At 39.8% G+C, this 22,314-nt stretch overlaps 1 protein-coding gene across 1 annotated transcript in view; it reads left to right on the forward strand.

Moving 5' to 3' along the window:
- The window catches only part of mib2 (E3 ubiquitin-protein ligase mind bomb 2), a 388,603-nt gene that overhangs the window by 76,066 nt on the left and 290,223 nt on the right, over positions 1-22,314 (forward strand). The window contains exon 5 of the mRNA XM_090373924.1: positions 18,805-18,911. Within this exon, the coding sequence (XP_090230050.1) occupies positions 18,805-18,911 (107 nt within the window). The remainder of the gene's footprint in view (positions 1-18,804; positions 18,912-22,314) is intronic.

Genomic DNA, 22,314 nt, shown 5'->3' on the forward strand with positions numbered 1-22,314 from the left:
GAAGGGTTATTGCTTCCGTAAAGGCGACTACGATGGACTGAGACAGTATTTAAATTCTATACAGTGGGACCAACTGATGATGTTACCAACAGCAAATTCAAAATGGGAAGCATTCAAAGAACTTATCTTGGAAGCTACTAGGCTTTACATACCAACTAAGAAATATTGTTCAAGGTTTAGGCCAAAATGGATGTCAGATGAACTAATGAGGCATATGGCAGAGAAGAAAAATGCATGGGATACTTACAAATTAACACATGACACAGAAGCCTATGATAGATACAAGTTGATATGCAACCAAGTTACAAAGGAGATTAGGCAGGCGAAGGCAGATTACGAGAAATCCTTGGCAAGGGATGCAAAGAAAAACAGCAAAGAGTTCTTTACTTATGTACTCTAGAAGGAAGGGGATGAATCAGATTGGTCCACTTGATATTGATTGGTCAACTGTTGATGATCCTGCTCAGGTAGCTAACAAACTAAATGAATATTTTGCATCGACATTCACACATGAGGAGTTATTCAGCAAGGGGAATGCCAGAGGTGTATTCAACTCTAGCAGTAAGCTACAGAATCTTGAAATAACTGGGAGTAAAGTGGAGGAGAAACTGTTGAAGATAAACACAAGAAAGGCACCCGGGGTGGATGGGATCTATCCAGTTATATTAAAGGAGGCAGCAAAGGAAGTAAGCAAACCCTTAGCCATAATTATGAGAGCTTCCTTGGACTCAGGGGAGGTACCCATAGACTGGAAATGTGCAAATGTGACCCCAATTCACAAAGGAGGATCAAAGGCTGACACAAGTAATTATAGACCTGTGAGCTTAACTTCTGTTCCAGGAAAATTAATGGAGGCACTGGTTAAAGAAGCACTGCAGGATCATTTAGACAAGACTTCAGTTATAGCTCAGACACAGCATGGTTTTGTTAAGGGGAAGTCTTGCCTGACCAACTTGATTGGATATTATGATGCAGTCACAAAAGAACTGGATGCAGGGAATAACTTTGATATTATATACTTGGATCTTAGAAAGGCTTTTGATACTGTTGCACATGGAAGACTGCTACACAAATTGGAGCAGTGTGACATTGGAGGCAAATTGCTGCTATGGATAAAGGGGTGGTTGAGGGGGAGAAGACAGAGAGTGGTAATCAATGGACACTGCTCATCGTGGACTAATGTTATTAGTGGAGTCCCTCAGGGCTCAGTGTTGGGTCCATTATTGTTTTCTGTATTTATAAATGATATTGATGATGGTATATCAAGCTTAATGTCCAAGTTTGCAGATGATACAAAGGTTGGCAGGGTTGTCAAGGACACTACTGACACTATGCTGCTGCAACAGGATCTGGAAAGGTTGAGCAGATGGGCTGAGAGGTGGCAAATGAAGTTTAACATTGACAAATGTAAAGTACTACACATGGGAAAAAGCAACCCCAGAGCAACATATCAACTCTGTGGTACTACACTGACAGTGGTAGAGAATGAAAGGGACTTGGGGGTGATTGTGCAGGCAGATATGAAGTTCTTTGAGCAGTGCAGACGGGCTGCAAGAGTAGCTCATGGAGTATTGTCAATGATATACAGGAATTTTTCCAGCAGGGATAAGGAGGTGATTATTCCATTGTATAAGGCAATGGTCAGGCCACACCTAGAGTACTGTATACAGGTCTGGAGGCCTCATTTCAAGAAGGATGTAGAGCTGCTGGAACGAGTACAGAGAAGGGCAACAAGATTAGTGAATGGAACAAAGGGGTGCTCTTACGAAGAAAGGCTTAAGTTTTGCAAATTACAGTGTCTGGAGACTAGGCACCAGCGAGGTGATCTGATAGAGGTGTATAAAGCCTTGAATGGTTTAAGCATGCTCAATGCTGATGGGATTCTTCCTCTAGCTTAGAAAAATCACCTGAGAGGGCATAAATTCAAATTGAGGAAAGACAGATGTAGGATAGACATGCGGAAATTTGCCTTTAGCCAGCGGGTGGTTGGTTGGTGGAACAGACTGCCATCCCTTGTGGTGGAGCTTGATAGCCTAAATAAGTTTAAGGCTCAGCTGGACAGGTATTTTGAACAAACAGAGGGGTGAAGTGGAAGTGGGTTTTTTTTTTTTTTTTTTTTGGCTGATGCTGCATAAGCTTGCTTTCTTGCATCAAATGCCTCTACTAATGCTAATGCTAAGCATGATTTCTGTTAAAAATCAATTTAATCAAGCATACTCCACTAAAGTAATATATAAAAAAGCCCTGTATAACATGGTACTTCTGCAACACGGTTTCGCTCTAACATGATTGATAAATTGTGGTAATCCTTGCATAACACGTTACTTATATAACACAGAGAATTGTGGAAATCTCGCATAACGTGGTGTTTTTGAGCTTTTATGCGAGTAAAACCCTGCTATTATGTTGGATGTAATTTTTCAACATTTCCATTATTTTTTGTGAATCCCCACTGTTGACTCGCTGGTTGTTATGCAAAAAAATTATTGGGAAATCCCCGTGTTAGGTTCTGTGCTGTTGAACTTGTGCTTGTTTGATTCCTTAAAAAAATTATGACTTCGAAGCTTGCCATTTGTGACTTTTAAGGTTTTTGTAGGTTATTTTGGCTTTTATTTGATCGTTTATAAATTTTCCAGGGTATGTATTGAATTAAATTCCAGCTCTAAATTATGCATAAGGAAAGTGAAAAAGTACCGCTCAAACGAAACTTTATTTCTCTAGAATCAAAGATACAAATTTTGGATCATCTTAAAAAAGGGGAAAAGATATAATACATTGCAAAAAGTTTAAATTTAAATGAAGCAACAATCTGGACCATAAAGAAAAATGAGGATCTTTCATTTCTGCAAATATGACAGCTCATCCCCGAACGCCAATAATTGAGAAAATGGAAAAAGCACTCAGTATTTAGATTGATGATTGCAGTAAAAAATGGATCCCATTAGATTGCAATGTAATTAAACAAAAGGCACTAATAATTTATAACCATTTAAAAGAAAATAGAGAATCTTCTGTTAACCTGGAGTTTGTTGCCAGTAAAGGCAACAAACTCCAGGTTTGAGTGATTTAAAAACAGCTTCTCATTACATAACATAAAGGCGCCTCCATAGCCATGTGGGAAGGAGCAGCAGTGCGTAGCACACGCTTCTTGATTAGACCGGGGTTCGAGCCCGTCACCACCAAATACGGAAGATGCGGAAAGGTCAGGGAATGACCACCGCATATCCCGGAGCAATATGGCCTTAGTTGCTAATGCTCCTAAAAACCAAAACAACAACAACAACATAACAAGAAATCAAGGGGAAAATGCATTGGTTGATAATGAAGCTGCCAAGAAGTATGCAGACGAATGTCAAAAATTATTGAAGAGCACGGGTTCACACCACATCAAGTTTTCAATGCCGATTAGACAGGTCTTTGGTGCACAGAAATGCCCAACATAATGTTTATTTCAAACAAAGAAAAAACCACCAGGTTTTAATGCATCAAAAGGTGTAATCTTACTAATGCATCAGGAGATTACATGATAAAACCTATGCTAGTTTATAGATCCTCTAATCCTCGTGCAATGAAAGGTGTAAATAAAAATGCATTACCAGTATATTGGAAAGCAAATAAAAAAGCTTAAAAATTTACATAGATCTATCAAGCAAAAGCAAAAGCAAAAACCCAGATTACTGATTTTTTAAAGAGAGCAGAAGATGCACAAAAAAATATAGATGCTGCAGAAGAAAGTTCAGAAGGTAAAGATACAGGGGGGACCACCGTCCCACAGGTGCAAGCATTGCACTGCACCCAGGCGGCAATGTTCAAGGGGCACCTGAAAATCTGAAACTTACATATATACATGCATGATTAAAATTGTAAAGGGGGTATGCCAAATTTCAGTTGGCACCCAGACGCCACATACCCTAGGAACACCACTGTGAAGGTATTGTGCTTAGCAGGGATGAAGAGGAAGAAAATGAAATGAATGTATATTATCTGATATATATCACAGTTTACATGTTTAGTTATTACTATTTTTAATAAAAATTAAGTTTCCAATAGTTATAAAAAAATGGTGTATTTTTGTTAACTTTTGGAACATAACCCCCCCCCCCCTTTTGTACTGGTTCTTAGTCCCATATAACATGGTTTTGCACTACACGAGATTTTATAGAAACCTAACTACTGTGTTATACGAGAGTTACTTGTACTTAAATATATATGATATTGAGTTTATGTTAAGTGTATTATGTTATAGAGTTTACACTATACTTTTACGCTTGTAAAGTTATAAGTTAATTATAATAGCCAGTAAAATTATTAATGCCAACTTGTGTGATTTGATCTATTGAGATACCTGTTTATCACAATTAAGACACTAGTACAGCATGTTCGAGAGGCAACCAGAGAAAGTAATACTCTTGATCTGGTTATCAGCAGTGATCGTTCATGTATTAGGAATTTGCACATAAAAGAAACACTAGGTGGCAGTGATCACAGTGTACTGACGTGGGATTTACTTAAAGATTTAATTACCATCAGGGGTAAAGGAAAGGGTTTTTGCTTCCGTAAAGGCGAGTACAGTGGTCTCCGACAGTTTTTAAATTCTGTACAGTGGGATCAACTGACGATGTTACCAACAGTAAATTCTAACTGGGAAGCATTCAAGGAATTAATCATGGAAGATACTAAAAGTTTCATACCTATTAAGAAATATTGTTCAAGGTTTAGGCCTAAATGGTTGTCAAATGAACTAATGAGACTCGTAACAGAGAAGAAAAATGCATGGGATGCATATAAATTATCAAGCGACTCAGAAGCCTATGGCAGATATAAGTTAATCTGTAATCAGGTCACAAAGGAGGTTCGGCAGGTGAAGGCAGATTACGAGAAATCCTTGGCAAAAGATGCTAAGAAAAACAGCAAGGATTTCTTTACTTATATAAACTCTAAAAGGAAGGGGATGAATCTGATTGGTCCACTTGACATCGATGGTTCGACTGTTGATGATCCTGCTCAGATAGCAAACAAACTGAATGAGTATTTTGCATCTACATTCACACGTGAGGAATTATTAAGGTTTGAAAATGGCAAAAGGTTATCAAATTGTAGCAGGATACTTAATGATTTTGTAATAACTGAGAGCAAAGTGGAAGAGAAACTGTTGAAGTTAAACGTAAGAAAAGCACCTGGGGTGGATGGGATCAATCCAGTTATATTAAAGGAGGCGGCAAAGCAACTAAGCAAACCCTTAGCCATAATTATGAGAGCATCCTTGGACTCAGGGGAGGTTCCCACGGACCGGAGATGTGCAAATGTATCCCCAATTAACAAAGGGGGATCGAAGGGTGACACGAGTAATTACAGACCAGTTAGTTTAACTTCCGTTCCAGGTAAAATAATGGAGTCACTGGTTAAAGATGCATTGCAGGATCATCTAGACAAGACTGCAGCAATAATTCAGACACAGCATGGGTTTGTTAAGGGAAAGTCTTGTCTGACAAATTTGATAGGATATTATGATGTGGTTACAAAGGAACTGGATGCAAAGAATAATTTTGATATCATATATTTGGATTTCAGGAAAGCTTTTGACACTGTTGCGCCTGGAAGACTATTGTACAAATTGGAGCAGAATGGTATTAAGGGTAAGTTGCTACAATGGATAAAAGGATGGTTAAGTGCAAGAAGACAGAGGGTGGTAATCAATGGGTGCTGCTCTTCTTGGACTAATGTTATTAGTGGAGTCCCACAGGGTTCGGTGTTGTGTCCACTGTTGTTTTGTATATTTATCAATGATATTGATGAAGGTATATCAGGCTTAGTGTCGAAGTTTGCAGATAATACAAAGGTTGGCAGGGTTGTTAATGACAGTAATGGCAGTGTGCTACTGCAACAGGATCTAGATAATTTGGGCAGATGGGCTAAGAAGTGGCAACTGAAGTTTAACCTTGACAAATGCAAAGTACTGCATATGGGTAGAAGTAACCCCAGAGAAACGTACCAAATGTGTGGTACTACACTTAAGGTGGTAGAAAATGAAAAAGACCTGGGAGTAATTGTGCAGGCAGATATGAAGTTTTCTGAGCAATGCAGACAGGCTGCAGGGCAGGTCATGGTGTTTTGTCAATGATATATAGGAATTTTGATAGCAGGGAAAAGGAGGTGATTATCCCTGTGTATAAGGCAATGGTCAGGCCACGCCTTGAGTACTGCGTACAGGTCTGGAGGCCTCATTTTAGGAAGGATGTAGATTTACTTGAGGGTGTACAGAGAAGGGCAACAAGATTGGTGAGGGGAATGAAGGGATCCTCTTATCAAGAGAGTAGTAGTAGTAGTAGTGGCATGTGATGCAAGAAAGCAAATGTATGAGCTTATGCAGGCATCAGCCAAAAAAAAAAAAAAAAATCACACCATTCCCTCCAAATGCCTGTCCAGTTCCTCCTTAAATTTATTCAACCTATCAACTTCCACAACGACAGATGGAAGTTTGTTCCAGCAATTAACCACCCGCTGCCTAAAGGCAAATTTCCGCACATCTATTCTACATCTGTCTTTTCTTAATTTTAATTTATGCCCCCTTAGGTTCGTAATCTGAACAAGTGGAAGGATCCCATCAGAATTCAGCGTGCCCAACCCATTCAAGGCCTTATATACCTCAATCAGATCACCGCACAGGTGCCTAGTCTCCAGCCACTGCAATTTGCAGAACTTAAGCCTCTCTTGGTAAGAGGATCCCTTCATTCCCCTCACCAATCTTGTTGCCCTTCTCTGTACACGCTCAAGTAAATCTACATCCTTCCTAAAATGAAGCCTCCAGACCTGTACGCAGCACTCAAGGCGTGGACTGACCATTGCCTTATACAGAGGGATAATCACCTCCTTTTCCCTGCTAGCAAAATTCCTATATATTATTGACAAAACCCCATGACCTGCCCTGGCAGCCTGTCTGCATTGCTCAGAAAACTTCATATCTGCCTGCACAATTACTCCCAGGTCTTTTTCATTTTCTACCACCTTAAGTGTAGTACCACACATTTGGCACGTTTCTCTGGGGTTACTTCTACCCATATGCAGTACTTTGCATTTGTCAAAGTTAAACTTCAGTTGCCACTTCTTAGCCCATCTGCCCAAATTATCTAGATCCTGTTGCAGTAGCACACTGCCATTACTGTCATTAACAATCCTGCCAACCTTTGTATTATCTGCAAACTTCGACACTAAGCCTGATATACCTTCATCAATATCATTGATAAATATACAAAACAACAGTGGACACAACACCGAACCCTGTGGGACTCCACTAATAACATTAGTTCAAGAAGAGCAGCACCCATTGATTACCACCCTCTGTCTTCTCCCACTTAACCATCCTTTTATCCATTGTAGCAACTTACCCTTAATACCATTCTGCTCCAATTTGTACAATAGTCTTCCATGCGCAACAGTGTCAAAAGCTTTCCTGAAATCCAAATATATGATATCAAAATTATTTTTTGCATCCAGTTCCTTTGTAACCACATCATAATATCCTATCAAATTTGTCAGACAAGACTTTCCCTTAACAAACCCATGCTGTGTCTGAATTATTGCTGCAGTCTTGTCTAGATGATCCTGCAATGCATCTTTAACCAGTAACTCCATTATTTTACCCGGAGCAGAAGTTAAACTAACTGGTCTGTAATTATTCGTGTCACCCTTCGATCCCCCTTTGTGAATTGGGGATACATTTGCACATCTCCAGTCCGTAGGAATCTCCCATGAGTCCAAGGATGCTCTCATAATTATGGCTAAGGGTTTGCTTAGTTGCTTTGCCGCCTCCTTTAATATAACTGGATAGATCCCATCCACCCCAGGTGCTTTTCTTACGTTTAACTTCAACAATTTCTCTTCCACTTTGCTCTCAGTCACTACAAGATCACCAAGCACCCCGCCACAATTCGACAACCTTCTGCCACTTTCAAACCTTAATAACTCCTCATGTGTGAATGTAGATGCAAAATACTCATTCAGTTTGTTTGCTATCTGAGCAGGATCATCAACAGTCGAACCATTGATGTCAAGTGGACCAATCAGATTCATCCCCTTCCTTTTAGAGTTTATATAAGTAAAGAAATCCTTGCTGTTTTTCTTAGCATCTTTTGCCAAGGATTTCTCGTAATCTGCCTTCGCCTGCCGAATCTCCTTTGTGACCTGATTACAGATTAACTTATATCTGCCATAGGCTTAAGTTCTGCAAATTGCAGTGACTGGAGACTAGGCACCTGCGCGGTGATCTGATTGAGGTGTATATGGCCTTGAATGGGTTCAGCACGCTGAATTCTGATGGGATCCTTCCACTTGTTCAGATTACGAACCTAAGGGGGCATAAATTCAAATTAAGAAAAGACAGATGTAGAATAGATGTGCGGAAATTTGCCTTTAGGCAGCGGGTGGTTAATTGCTGGAACAAACTTCCATCTGTCGTTGTGGAAGTTGATAGGTTGAATAAATTTAAGGAGGAACTGGACAGGCATTTGGAGGGACAGGCATTTGGAGACTAGGCACCTGCGCGGTGATCTGATTGAGGTGTATATGGCCTTGAATGGGTTCAGCACGCTGAATTCTGATGGGATCCTTCCACTTGTTCAGATTACGAACCTAAGGGGGCATAAATTCAAATTAAGAAAAGACAGATGTAGAATAGATGTGCGGAAATTTGCCTTTAGGCAGCGGGTGGTTAATTGCTGGAACAAACTTCCATCTGTCGTTGTGGAAGTTGATAGGTTGAATAAATTTAAGGAGGAACTGGACAGGCATTTGGAGGGAATGGTGTGATTTTTTTTTTTTGGCTGATGCTGCATTAGCTCATACATTTGCTTTCTTGCATCACATGCCACTACTACTACTACTAATTCCCCTACTATGCACTACAGTACAAAATTATGAGATATGATATTTTCATGAATCACCAATACAAAGGTTCTGTGTATATTAAGTAGTAACTTACAAAAACTCTAACTAAATTTAAGAATAAACAAATGTGACTAGGACTATAAAGGCATTTATGTATATGATTTAATATGCTAATTAGGTCAATAAAATGGCAAAAGTTTTCAAAATGTTTCATTTTCCAGCAGTTCAAAATTCTTCAACTAGTATGTGGATACACTTGAGGATAGATGATGTGAATAATTTGATTAAATTGTGAAATATGAAATCAATTTATTAGTGTTGTATCACATCCTGTTTGAAGTCCTTTGGTATTAAAACCATTTCTCCATTATTATTATAAAAGCCCTTTCTGCTTTATGGGATTTTTTTTGCCCCATGACTGGCACTGATAACAAATGCATGGGTGGTTGTGTCCGGTTACTATTATTGTTACTCTTGGTCGAGAAACTCTCTATCCTACAGGTGTTTAGGATTGTAGTTTTCTGGAGTTCCATGTAAGTGTTCTCTTAGTAATAATAATAATATAATAAATTATTGTTGTAAAAAATCCTTTCTCCTTTATGGGATTTTTTTAAAAATAAAAAAAATCTTATTATTATTATCAGTGGTAGCAGTAATGGTAAAGAAGAGTTACACAGCATCAGCAAAAAAAAAAAAAAAAACAACCACACACTGACAACCTCATCTCTCCATCCCATCTAATAATATATTGAATTCTTCCTTAAATTTATTCTAACTGCTCACTTCCACATCACTAGATGGTTGTGTGTGTAAACAATCAGATATTTTCTAGCCGAAAGCAAATTTTCACACATCTATCCTGCAGCCATCCGTTTTAAGTTTACATCCCCTTGTGTGTGTGTGTGTGTGTGTGTGTGTGTGTGTGTGTGTGTGTGTGTGTGTGTGTGTGTGTGTGTGTGTGTGTCCAATTAAGAATAATATTAAGCTAACTCAGTCCATTTAAAGCCTTAAATACATCAGTCAGTTCAGTTCTTCTTGCAAGTGCCTAATTTCCAAGCACTGCAATTTACAGAAGTGAAGTCTTTTATGGTAAGAGTATTTTGTGTTCTTGAATAATCTAGATACTCTTCTTACTTTTTCCATTCCAAGAGATCCACCTCTTTCTGTGTGCAGTCTCAATAAGTGGCCTAACCCATTGCTTTATATAATGGGATAAGTACCACCTTGTTCTTGCTGGCAAAGTTCTACTATATTATTCACAGAACCCCATGACCTCTCCTAGAAACCAGTCTGCACTTATCAGAGAACTCCTTGTCAGGTTACAGTTACCCCTGGATCTCTTTTGTTTTTCACCACCACCACCACCTTGCAATTACAAATGTTAAACTTCAATTGCCACTTCTCAACTCATCTACCTAATTTTTAGGTCTTGCAGTAGCCTTGATTCCTCTCATTAACTATCCTGCCAAACTTTTTATTATCTGTAAACGTAGACAATAAGCTTTGTATTGGGCGCCTCCGTAGCCAGGTGGGAAGGAGCAGCAGTGCGTAGCACATGCTTCTTGATTAGACGGGGTTCGAGCCCGTCACCACCAAATACGGAGTATGCGGAAAGGTCAAGGAATGACCACCGCATATCCCGGAGCAATATGGCCTTAGTTGCTAATGCTCCTAAAAACCAAATAACGAACGAACGAAGCTTTGTATTGTTTCATCAATATCATTATAATAAATATTGTAAACAGCAAAATGCCCAGTGCTGAACCCCGAAGACTCTACTAATAACATTAGGACAATAAGAGCATTGACCATTTGCAACCACGCTCTATCATCTTCTACTTACCTATCCCTTTATCAAAAGCATTATCTAACACACCATACCTTTATCTAATGCCACAATTTGCTTTCAGCCAGAGAGTAGCTGATTCTGTGAACAATCAGCTGCTCTCTGTCTGAAACAAATTTTCACACATCTGTCCTGCAGTCAGCCTTTTTCAGTTTAAGTTTATGTTCCCTTTTGTGTGCGTATTATCTGAGAAAGAATTAGATTAACATTAAGTTTACTCAATCCATTGGCCTCCATAGCCAGGTGGGAAGGAGCAGCAGTGCGTAGCACACGCTTCTTGATTAGACCGGGGTTCGAGACCGTCACCACCAAATATGGAGGATGCGGAAAGGTCAGGGAATGACCTTTCCGCATCCTCCATATTTGGTGGTGACATTAGCAACTAAGGCCATATTGGAGCAATATGGCCTTAGTTGCTAATGCTCCTAAAAACCAAATAACTCAATCCATTCCTGGGGCAACGTATGCACATTGTGAGATCAAGCTTGCATGCTGCCACAAAAAATGCATGTTCCATTGTTAACTGTATCAGTTCTTCTTCTTTGGTCCTTAGCTGGCGGCTGGAGGAGGCGGTTGGCCACGCAACCAGTACGCTGCTGTAGGTGCCGCAGGATTTCGGACTTGCTCTGTGACGTTCTTTCATGCTTTATGATCCATGGCGTCAGTCCTGGCCTGATTAAGGTTGAGACGTCGGCTCTTCAGGTCATTTTCCACTTGCTTGGCCCACGTTTTCCTAGGCGCAGTCCGTTGAATGCTCCATTGGGTGGGTCGTTGTCTCCAATGGAGTGTGGAGTGTTGATGGTATTCTATTCGCGACCATTCTACGTATGTGGCCAAACCATCTAAGCCTTCGCTTCTGGATTTTGTCGGCGATGGTTGGTTGCTGTTGGCATCTGGCGCAGATGGTATTATTAGTGATGCGGTTGCGAAGTGAGATGCCCAGGATCTGCCGCAGGCATCACATTTGGAATACCTCAAGTTTGTTTAAATCTAGCTTGAGACAAATCCATGTTTCCGATCCGTAAAGGAGAATGGGCAGGATCAAAGTCCGGAAGAGTCAGATTTTAGTCTTTGTGGAAATATTGGTCCTCTTCCACAGACACCATTTGAGTGAGGCGAACGCAGTGGCCGCCTGTCCAATTCTGCTGTGGATCTCCACTGTGGATGCAACTTTCTTCTCCTGGACCAGCGACCCAAGGTATTTAAAGTCCTGCACTTGCTCGATCTGGACGCCTTCGAGATAGATGGTGGCTTGTGACTCATCTTTTGTCAGGGCCTTTGTCTTATCAGCATTGATCTTCAACCCGTATGGCCGGGCAATGCCGGCAATGTCATAGAGGATGTCCGTGGCTTCAGCGTCGTTTTCGGCAGAGATGGCACTATTGTCGGCAAACATCAAGTCGGTCACATAATGATTCTTGCCATATTGTATGCCCCGTCTGTTGCTGAATGCTTGCCTCATAATGGCGTCAACCACGATGTTGAAAAGCAACAGGGAGGCCATGTCCCCTTGGCGGACTCCAGTTTGAATGGTAAATTCCTCAGATAAATCGTTCTGGATGCGCACCTCGCTGGTTAAACTGTTGTATGCAGTTTGGATGAGTGTTATGATTTTTTGAGGTACATGATCGACTTCTAGCAATTTCCATAAGGTGGGCCGGTGGACACAGTCGAAAGCAGACTTAAAGTCAATAAAAACAATGACGGTTTGCTGTCCACACCGGATCCTCTCCTCCGTCAGCTGACGGATGACGAAGATTTGATCACAGCATCCTTGCCAGGGTTTAATTCTCGACTGGTTTGCTCGCGATGTTTTTGCAGCCTTGACTGAATGATCTTCATAAGGACCTTTCCGATGATGGAAAGGAGACTGATGCCACGGTAGTTCTTGCAATCCCGGTTATCACCTTTCTTGTCGATTGGCACGGTAATGGCTTTCCTCCATGTTAGCAGAATTTGTTCAGTGCACTAGGTGGTTTTGAGGAGTGAGTGTAGTCGGCGAAACAGTACATCTCCCCTGGCTTTGATCGCTTCTGTGGTGACTTGGTCCACTCCTGGTGCCCTGCCATTCTTTAGGGATTGTATGGCTGCTTTCACTTCTTCTACTGTAGGCTCGACATCGACCATGGAGACCTCGGGGGGATCGATCGGTGGTGTGGCTGCAGGTGGTCCCTGAGGTGGGTCGTGATTATGCAATGCTTTAAAGAATTCACTCCACCATTGCAGGCGTTCAGACAGTGATTGCACGAAGATCCCATCAGCGTTCTTGATGTTGTCACTAGTCAATTTGGTCTTTCCACTCAGACATCTGAGGGTGCGGTAGAGAGTGCGGTACTGAGTGCGGTACTCGTTTTTGGATGCCGCCTCTTCAAGATCATCTACCACTTGGTTCCAGTATGCTTCTCTCTCCGCTTTCATCCTCTGTTGGACTTCTCGGTTTAACTGTTCGAAGTCGACCAATTTTTCCCGTTTCCATTTGTCCACGAGGTCGAGGCAGTCGTCTGATATCCATGGTTGCGTTCGTCGTCGGGCAGGTGTGCATAGGGGCTTGGCACATTCCAGGATGGCATCAGAGATCTGCTTTTCTTCTTCATTTATATCCTCGGACGCGGTCAGTGTTTCAAAGCAGTTGGATGGGGGGTTTTTTATGTCTGTTTGTTGGCAGCATTCATTAGCTGCCTCCAGTCCAGCTTGGCTGACCGAAATGACCTTTTTGCATGTCGTAGTTTGAGCTGCACCTTAGCCCGGATGAGGTAGTGATCAGATCCGCAATCAGGTCCCCTCATGGCACGGACGTCCATGAGTGATGAGCGAAATCAGGCGTTGATCAAAATGTAGTCCAGGATTGCTGAGTCCTTGCCAGATGGATTTCGCCATGTAAGTTGATGTTTTTGAGGGTGCTGGAAATGGCTGTTTCTGATGATCAGATTGTTAAATGTGGCAAAGGACAACAGACGTAGTCCATTGTCGTTGACCTTCCCATGACCAAACTTGCCCATTGTTGTTTCCCAACCAGATCTGTCCACGCCAATGTGGGCATTAAAGTCACCTGCGAGGATGATCACTTCTGTCTGTGGAATTTAATCCAGTGTATGCTGGAGCTGGTTGTAAAAATCATTCTTGGTCGGGTCCAGGCTAGTCTCAGTTGGTGCATAGGCGGAGATGATATGGGTCTTGATGGTGCCCTTGACAGTAAGGACTGCCAGGCGGTCTGATATTGGTTGGAAAGCGACCACGCTACTGGTGGCCTGAACATCGACCATAAAGCCCACTCCTGCTTCTCGTTTCTCACCACCAGAGTAAAATAGCGTAACCGCTTTGTTAAGTTCTGGTGGTTGGATAATCATCGTTCCAGACCCGGTGAGCCTTAGTTCGGATAATGCCGCGATTGATATCTTGCACCTAAGTAGTTCTTGGGTGATGATTTCCTTTTGTCCAACGTGGTGCCCCATTCCAACATTCTATTCGCCAGTGTTAATTGCCCTTTTCGGCATAGTAAGCTTACTGCTGTGGCCAGTGGTCCACTTCACACCGGCACCCTGGGTCCCCAGTGCTGGCGCATCGGCTACCCCGGATGCGGTAACATTGTTGAAAGAGCTTGTTCCGAATTTCATGCGGTTTCTTTCCTAGTTTCCCCGGTTTCCCGGTTCTGGTCATTTCGGCAGGATGACCACCCTCCTCCTTTCACAGCCGGGCTTGGGACCGTCCATGGCGGAGTATCGAATACAATGAGATTGTGAATTTCTCTGCCCATTTCAGTATAGGGGATAAATAGAAATTTATTTTACTTTATCTTGAGGATCACTGTGATTTACTAATCTTCTGCTAATTCTTCACAATGGGATTAAACTAATTCTTTAGTTTAATCCCATTGTGAATATCTATAGCTTGTCAAATGAGAGAGCTGCTTTCTGCCCTTTTGTTACACCAGCCTTTCTTCCAATTTTTTCTACATCCTGTACAATGAAATCAGTCAAATAATACTTTCTTCCATGGCTTTTTCAGCAGGAATTTAGAGTATGGCTTTGGTTCTCCCAGTTGATACTTTGGTGCATTTGATGAAGTCAGTAGTGTTACAATTAATTCAGATTTCATTAACATTCAATGTGAGATCACTGTCCATAGAATTAAAATTCTAGTGAAGGTGTGACTGATGGCAAACAGCTTTAAGACATGCATCATTCCTCGATCCACAGGTTATAGTAGAGAGGTAGTGTTTGGAGGTGGAAAGATGATTTCAGTATTAGGATGTATCATCTTTAATTCTCATGGATGACCAGTTGCATTGTCCAGAACTAGTAATACTTCTAAAGCACGACTTGCTGTTTTAAATATTTTTAAATTTTCTTAACACACAAAAGAATGATTAAGCTAGTTTGTGAAGACTGATGCAGTCACTCAAGCCTTTTTATTAGTTTATCAAGACACAAAAAGATGTACAAATGCTCTCAGTTTATAGAGGTGATTCCAAAGGTGAAATGGGTAATTACAGACTTGTAAGTTTAACTTCTGTGGCAGGGAAAGTTATGGAGCTCATGATTAAAGATCACAACTCTATTAGAATATTGAAACAGGCATAAAATTGTACAAGAAAAAGGTTTGTTAAAGGGAAATTATATATAATTGATCTGAAGAACCATAAAATAATAATTGTTTTTCAGATTAAGATAATAATACTAATATTCAGATGATCTTTTTATTTCTTTTTAAGTGCTCAGTATTCCATTAATTATAATGGGCATGATTATGCAATCTGCTTATGCATTGCCCCAAAACAGCAGTCACTCTATCCTTTGCCACCTCAAAACCTGGTGCAGATCTTGTGTTCTTGGTGAACATTGGTCCTGTAGTCAGTTTTTTCAATAATTAATTTTATACTAATAATTTGCTATAGACAGCTAATTATTTATGAGGTGAATTGATATATGTATATGAGAATCTATTCTAAGCAACATGCTGTGTTTACCTGATAGTCACTTGATTACATACTGCATATAATTCAAAATTTTATCATCAGAAAAATTACCATGGATAATTGAAACCATGAATACAAAAGATGTGGAACTATTATTGTTAATTTGTGTGTTAGGCTCTTCATTAAAATGGTATTAGATGTAATAGTGCTAAACTGAAAAAAAAAGAAAAAAAAAAAAAAAACACTCATTGGTGAAGACAGGATATTAGAGCTGGAAAAGGAATTGGAAAATGTGAATTGGAATATCATTGGTTTGACTGAAACAAGAAGAAGAAATGAATCACTTATAAGTTTATCAAGTGGAAATCTGCTGTACACCAATGGAAACAGTGAAAGGAGTGAAGGTGGAGTTGGGTTTCTGGTCCATAAAGATTTTAAAAACAACATTTTGGAATTCAAAAGTACATCACCAAGAGTGTCAAGACTAATACTCAAGATTTCTAAGAGATACAAGCTAAATATTATAATGATTTATGCACCAACATCGAGCCATGATAATGAAGAGGTTGAAGAAATGTATACCGCAATTGAGAGTCTTCTAGATGAGCATAAAACCCACTACACTATTATTATGAGAGACTTCAATGCTAAGGTTGGAAAAAGACAAAACAGCACAGAAATGGGAACAATAGGAAATTTTGGAATTGGTGAAAGAAATGAAAGAGGTGAAAGACTTGTGGAATTTGCAGAATCTCAAGGATTGTCAGTAATGAACACTTTTTTCAAGAAAAGGGTGAACAGAAAGTGGACATGAAAGAGTCCAAATGGATTAACTACTAATGAAATCGACTTCATCCTCACTAACAGAAGATATATTGTGAATGATGTTACTGTCCTGAATAACGTAAATGTTGGAAGTGGTCACAGAATGGTAAGATGTACACTTGATATAGATGTAGGAAAGGAAAGGAAAAAACTGACTCGAGTAAATAATACAAAGGTCTTTGAGATAACAGAAGAGGAGAAAAAGCAGTATTTGCTGGAACTTAAGAACAAGTATGAGCTTCTGCAGACTGCTGAGGACCAAGATATCGACAAGGAATATTACAACTTTTTGAAAGTGATAAAGCCCAAGAAACCTACAGGTAAAAAGAAATCCAAAGAAGAAAAAATTAGTCAAGAAACACTTGTCATGATGAACCGAAGACGACAAATGAAAAGCAAGAAAAACACTGACAGGGAGAAAATTGAGTATACTGAGTTATGCAAAGCCATTAGAAAGAGACTCAGAGAGGACATAAGAAGATTTAACACAAGAAAAGTAGAACAAGCATTAAGGGAAAACAAAGGAATTAAATCAACAGCCATGAGCAGTAATACAGAAAGACAAATGATACTGAAACTGAAGAATAGCGATGGTGTACTTATAAACAGCAGAGAAGGCATAATTCAAATAGCAGAAGACTACTATAGAGAATTATACAAGGAGCGAGGGAATGATGTCAGCAGTGGGGAAGATGGAGTAGCAACACATACGACATACCCAATATTCTTCCTGATGAGGTAGAACATGCATTGAAGAAAATGAAGAATCAGAAAGCCCCGGGGGAAGATGAAGTTACTGTAGAGTTGTTAAAATTGGGAGGAAGAGACATAACACAAAAACTGGCAAGGCCCTTCACAAAGTGCATTAGAAAAGGTGTGACACCTAAGCAGTGGAATAATGCAATCATAGTTTTGCTGCATAAGAAAGGAGATAAATCAGAAATTGGAAATTATAGACCAATTAGCTTGCTATCCCACATCTACAAGTTGTTCACAAGGGTCATTACTAACAGATTAGAAAGAATACTTGATGAGAATCAACCGAAAGAGCAAGCTGGCTTTAGGACAGGATTCTCAACTATGGATCACCTTCATGTAATATCACAGCTAATGGAGAAAGCAAATGAATATAAAACACCATTATGCCTGGCATTTGTGGATTATGAAAAGGCATCTGACTCCATACAGCATAAGGCAATGTTTCGGGCACTGGAAAGACAAGGCATTGATACCCCATATATTATGATTTTGAAGAAAATATATGAGAGTGCTACCTCCTTTATTAGACTAGACAAAGACAGTAGGAAATTTAAAATTGAGAAAGGAGTTCAACAAGGAGACACAATATCTCCGAAGCTGTTTACTGCTGCCCTTGAGGAAGCTTTTAGAAGATTAGACTGGTCGCAGAAAGGAGTCAATGTGAACGGAGAGTACCTAAACCATTTACGATTTGCAGATGACATTGTGGTCATTAGCCATGATCCCAACGAATTAGAGGAAAATCTTAATCAGTTATGCACAGCTAGTAAGGATTTTGGACTAAAGATGAATATGGCTAAAACAAAAGTAATGATGAACAAGTATGCCACAGAAAGGGAAATAATGATTGAAGGAGCAGTAATTGAAAAGGTGGAGTCATATACTTATCTGGGACAAGTCATTAGCTGTAATAATGATAAATGGCTGGAAGTCAAGAGAAGAATAAATTTTGGATGGATAGCATTCAGGAAATATAGTCACATACTGAAGAGCAATATCCCAGTTTGTCTGAAACGTAAAATAATGAACCAATGTATACTCCCCTCCATGACTTATGGAAGTGAAACTTGGGCACTCACCAAAAGAATGGAAGAGAAGCTGAGAACTACACAGCGAAGAATGGAACGAATCATATTGGGAATCAGACTGTTAGATAAGAAGAGAAACACATGGATTAGGCAACAAACTCAAGTAAAGGACATTCTTATCAAAACTAAAGAACTAAAATGGTCTTGGGCAGGACACATAGCCCGAAAACATGATGACAGATGGACTAAGAAAATAACAGAATGGTATCCAAGAGGAGCTAGAAGAAAACCTGGAAGACAAAGGCGGAGATGGATAGATGAAATTCATGAGTTTGTGGGTAGTAAATGGATGGCCAGTGCTCAAAACAGAAGGAACTGGAAAGTTGCTGGAGAGGCCTTCATCCTGCAGTGGATTGAAAATGGCTGATGATGATGATGATGAAAAAAAAAAAAACGAAAATTACTTTTAGATTTTCTTAATCTAACAAAAAAAAAAAATGTTAATATTGCGTAATAATATGTTATTGTTTTCTCTTTCTTTCTTTTAGTGTTGAAATGCCAAAGAGGCAGGGCACTGTGAAGAATCAAGCAAAAGGAATATTTGTTGGTGCCAAAGTGATCAGAGGACCTGACTGGGATTGGGGCAATCAAGATGGTAATAAATTTACAGATATAGAAAATTTTTATTTATAATATGAGATTTGAAGGGCATTTCTAAAGAGTTACTGAAATCAACTGAATAGGGCAGGAGAAACACTCCACTACCTGTATTAATCAAAATTTATTAAATTTAGAGGTCTAAAAATATACACTGGAAAATAGAAATTTAGTCTTACTACCATTACTTCTGTATGGTCAGAAGTGGGAGTGCGGCAGCACATGCTCTTTGAATAGACTGGGGTTCAAGCACCTGACTGCTAAATACGATTGATCTGCCAACTCACAGTGGACCAACGTGGCAGATTATGGTCCATTTTGCTCAACGCGAATCGCTGAGGAGGCTTCCATCCTGCAGTGGATTGATAATGGCTGCAGCTTACCTTTTACATTATGATCTAGACTTAGTACCATTAAGATCTCTTTTGAGTTTTTCAGCTGTGATTGAAAAACTAACAGAGTAGAGTATATAAATGTGTGTATGTGCTTGTGGTCCAATGTTGCTGCAGTGTCTGATTTTTTTTGGCCTTGACACTTGTGATCAGCCAATGTCAAGACCAAAAAAGCAGCTGTCATCTAATCAGCCAGAATAACTATTTGGCCTTGATACTGGCAACATAGATTTTTTTTTTTTAATGGTTATCAAAGAAAAAAAAAAGAGTCCAAATCACCCGTACTGAGCCAAACGGTGAGATGCTGTAGAAACAAAGGATTTTAGATATAATGTAAACTGTTTGGTTAGTTTTTCTGTTTTTCCAATACAATCAAAGATTAAGAATTTAAATGGAATTATATAGTAGAAAATAAGTGAATGAAAGGCGATAACCCCGAAGGACTGATTTGCACGATCATTGTGATGTGTGAACTTATAGGGTATGACAGATTTGGATGATGATGGTGATGATGTATCAACTATTTTTTTTTGTTTAAAATATCATGTGAGCATATATTTTGTAATATGTTTGTTCAAGGTTATGCTATATTTGGGTGCCAAAAAATTATGAATAGTACAGTGCAGTGTTTGTTCATCATCATTATGATGAACATATATAAAGTACTGAAGAGTATTTGTTCATACTATTGAAAAATATATGTTCAATTGTATTAGCATTAGAAGAGGTACATGATGCAAGGAAGCAAGCTTATGCAGCATCAGCTAAAAAAAAAAAAATCTCTCATTTCATCCCTCTGTTCGTTCCAAATACCTGTCCAGCTCAGCCTTAAATTTATTTAGGCTATCAACTTCCACAACAAAGGATGGAATTCTGTTCCACCAACTAACTATCCGCTGGCTAAAGGCAAACTTTCGCACATCTATCCTACATCTCTCTTTCCTCAATTTAATTTTATGCCCTCTCAGGTGATTATTCTGAGCAAGAGGAAGCATTGAGTAGGATCATCAATGCTGATGGGATTCAAGGCTTTATACATCTCAGTCAGATCACCTCGCAGGTGCCTAGTCTCCAGACACTGTAATTTGCAAAACTTAAGCCTTTCTTCGTAAGAGCAACCCCTTGTTCTATTCACTAATCTTGTTGCCCTTGTCTGTATGCGTTCCAACAGCTCTACATCCTTCTTAAAATGAGGCTTCCAGACCTGTATACAGTACTTAAGGTGTGGCCTGACCATTGCTTTATACAAGTGGCTAATCACCTCCTTATCCCTGCTAGAAAATTTCCTGTATATCATTGACAAGACACCATGAGCTACTCTTGCAGACTGTCTGCACTGCTCAGAAAACTTCATATCTGCCTGCACAATTACCCCCAGGTCCTTTTCGTTCTCTGCCACTGTCAGTGTAGTACTACAGAGTTAATACGTTACTTTTGGGTTACTGCTTTCCATATGTAGTACTTTACATTTGTCAATGTTAAATTTCATTTTCCACCTCTCAGCCCATCTGCTCAACTTTTCTAGATCCTGTTACAGCAGCGTACTGTCATTAGTGTCCTTAACAACCCTGCCAACCTTTGTATCGTCTGCAAACTTGGACAGTAAGCTTGATATACCATCATCAGTATCATTTATAAATGCAGAAAACAATAATGAACCCAACACTGAACCCTGAGGGACTCCACTAATAACATTAGTCCATGATGAGCAGTGTCCATTGATTACCACTCTCTGTCTTCTCCCACTCAACCATCTCTTTATCCATAGCAGCAATTTGCCTTCAGTTTGTTCAGCAGTCTTCCATGTGCAACAGTATCAAAAGCCTTTGTAAGATCCAAATATATGATATCAGAGTTATTCCCTGCATCCAGTTCCTTTGTGACCACATCATAATATCCAATCAAATTTGTCAGGCAAGACTTTCCCTTAACAAAACCATGCTGTGTACGAGCTATAACTGAAGTCTTGTCTAGATGATCCTGCAGTACTTCTTTTACCAGTGCCTCCATTAATTTTCCTGGAACAAAAGTTCAACTAACAGGTCTATAATTACTTGAGTTGCCCTTTGATCATCCTTTTTGAATTTGGGTCACATTTGCACATCTCCAGTCAATGGGTACCTCCCCTGAGTCCATAGATACTCTCATAATTATGGCTAAGGGTTTGCTTACTTCCTTTGCTGTCTCCTTTAATATAACTGGATAGATCCCTTCCACCCTGGGTGCCTTTTTTATGTTTATCTTCAACAATTTCTCCTCCACTTTCCTCTCAGTTATTACAAAATCATCTAGCTCACTGCCAGAGATCAATTCACTTCTGGCATTCCCCTCCCTAAATAACTCCTCGTGTGAATATAGATGGGCTGGCCGGGTGGGTAAAGTGCCTGCCTGCCTGGCAACCCAAAGGTCGCTGATTCGAATCCCGCCTCGGGCTTGGATCAAAGTACTGCAAAAACCTTGGGAGGTGCATTATGGCCATAGAAGCCGATGCACCAACAACTAAATAAAAAAAAATAAAAAAAAACGTTGATGCAAAATACTCATTTAGTTTCTTAGCCGCCTGAGCAGGATCATCAACAGTTGAACCGTCAATATCTAGTGGACCAATCTGATTCATCTCTTTCCTTCTAGAGTTTACATAGGTAAAGAACTCTTTTCTGTTTTTCTTTGCATCCTTTGCCAAGGATTTCTCATAATCTCCCTTTGCCTGCCTAATCTCCTTTGTGACTTGGTTAGAGACCAGCTTATATCTATCATAAGCTTCGACGTCACCCATTAATTTATATGTATCCCATGCATTTTTATTCTCTGCTATATGTCTCATTAGTTCATCTGACATCCATTTAGGCCTAAATCTTGAACAATATTTCTTAGTTGGTATGTAAAGCCTAGTAGCTTCCAAGATAAATTCTTTGAATGCTTCCCACTTTTTGAATTTGCTGTTGGTAACATCATCAGTTGGTCCCACTGTATAGAATTTAAATACTGCCTCAGACCACTGTAGTCGCC

The sequence above is a fragment of the Mastigoproctus giganteus genome, chromosome 5, assembly GCF_048544385.1.
Source record: "Mastigoproctus giganteus isolate SK-2022 chromosome 5, ASM4854438v1, whole genome shotgun sequence".
Classification (NCBI taxonomy): Eukaryota; Metazoa; Arthropoda; class Arachnida; order Uropygi; family Thelyphonidae; genus Mastigoproctus; species Mastigoproctus giganteus.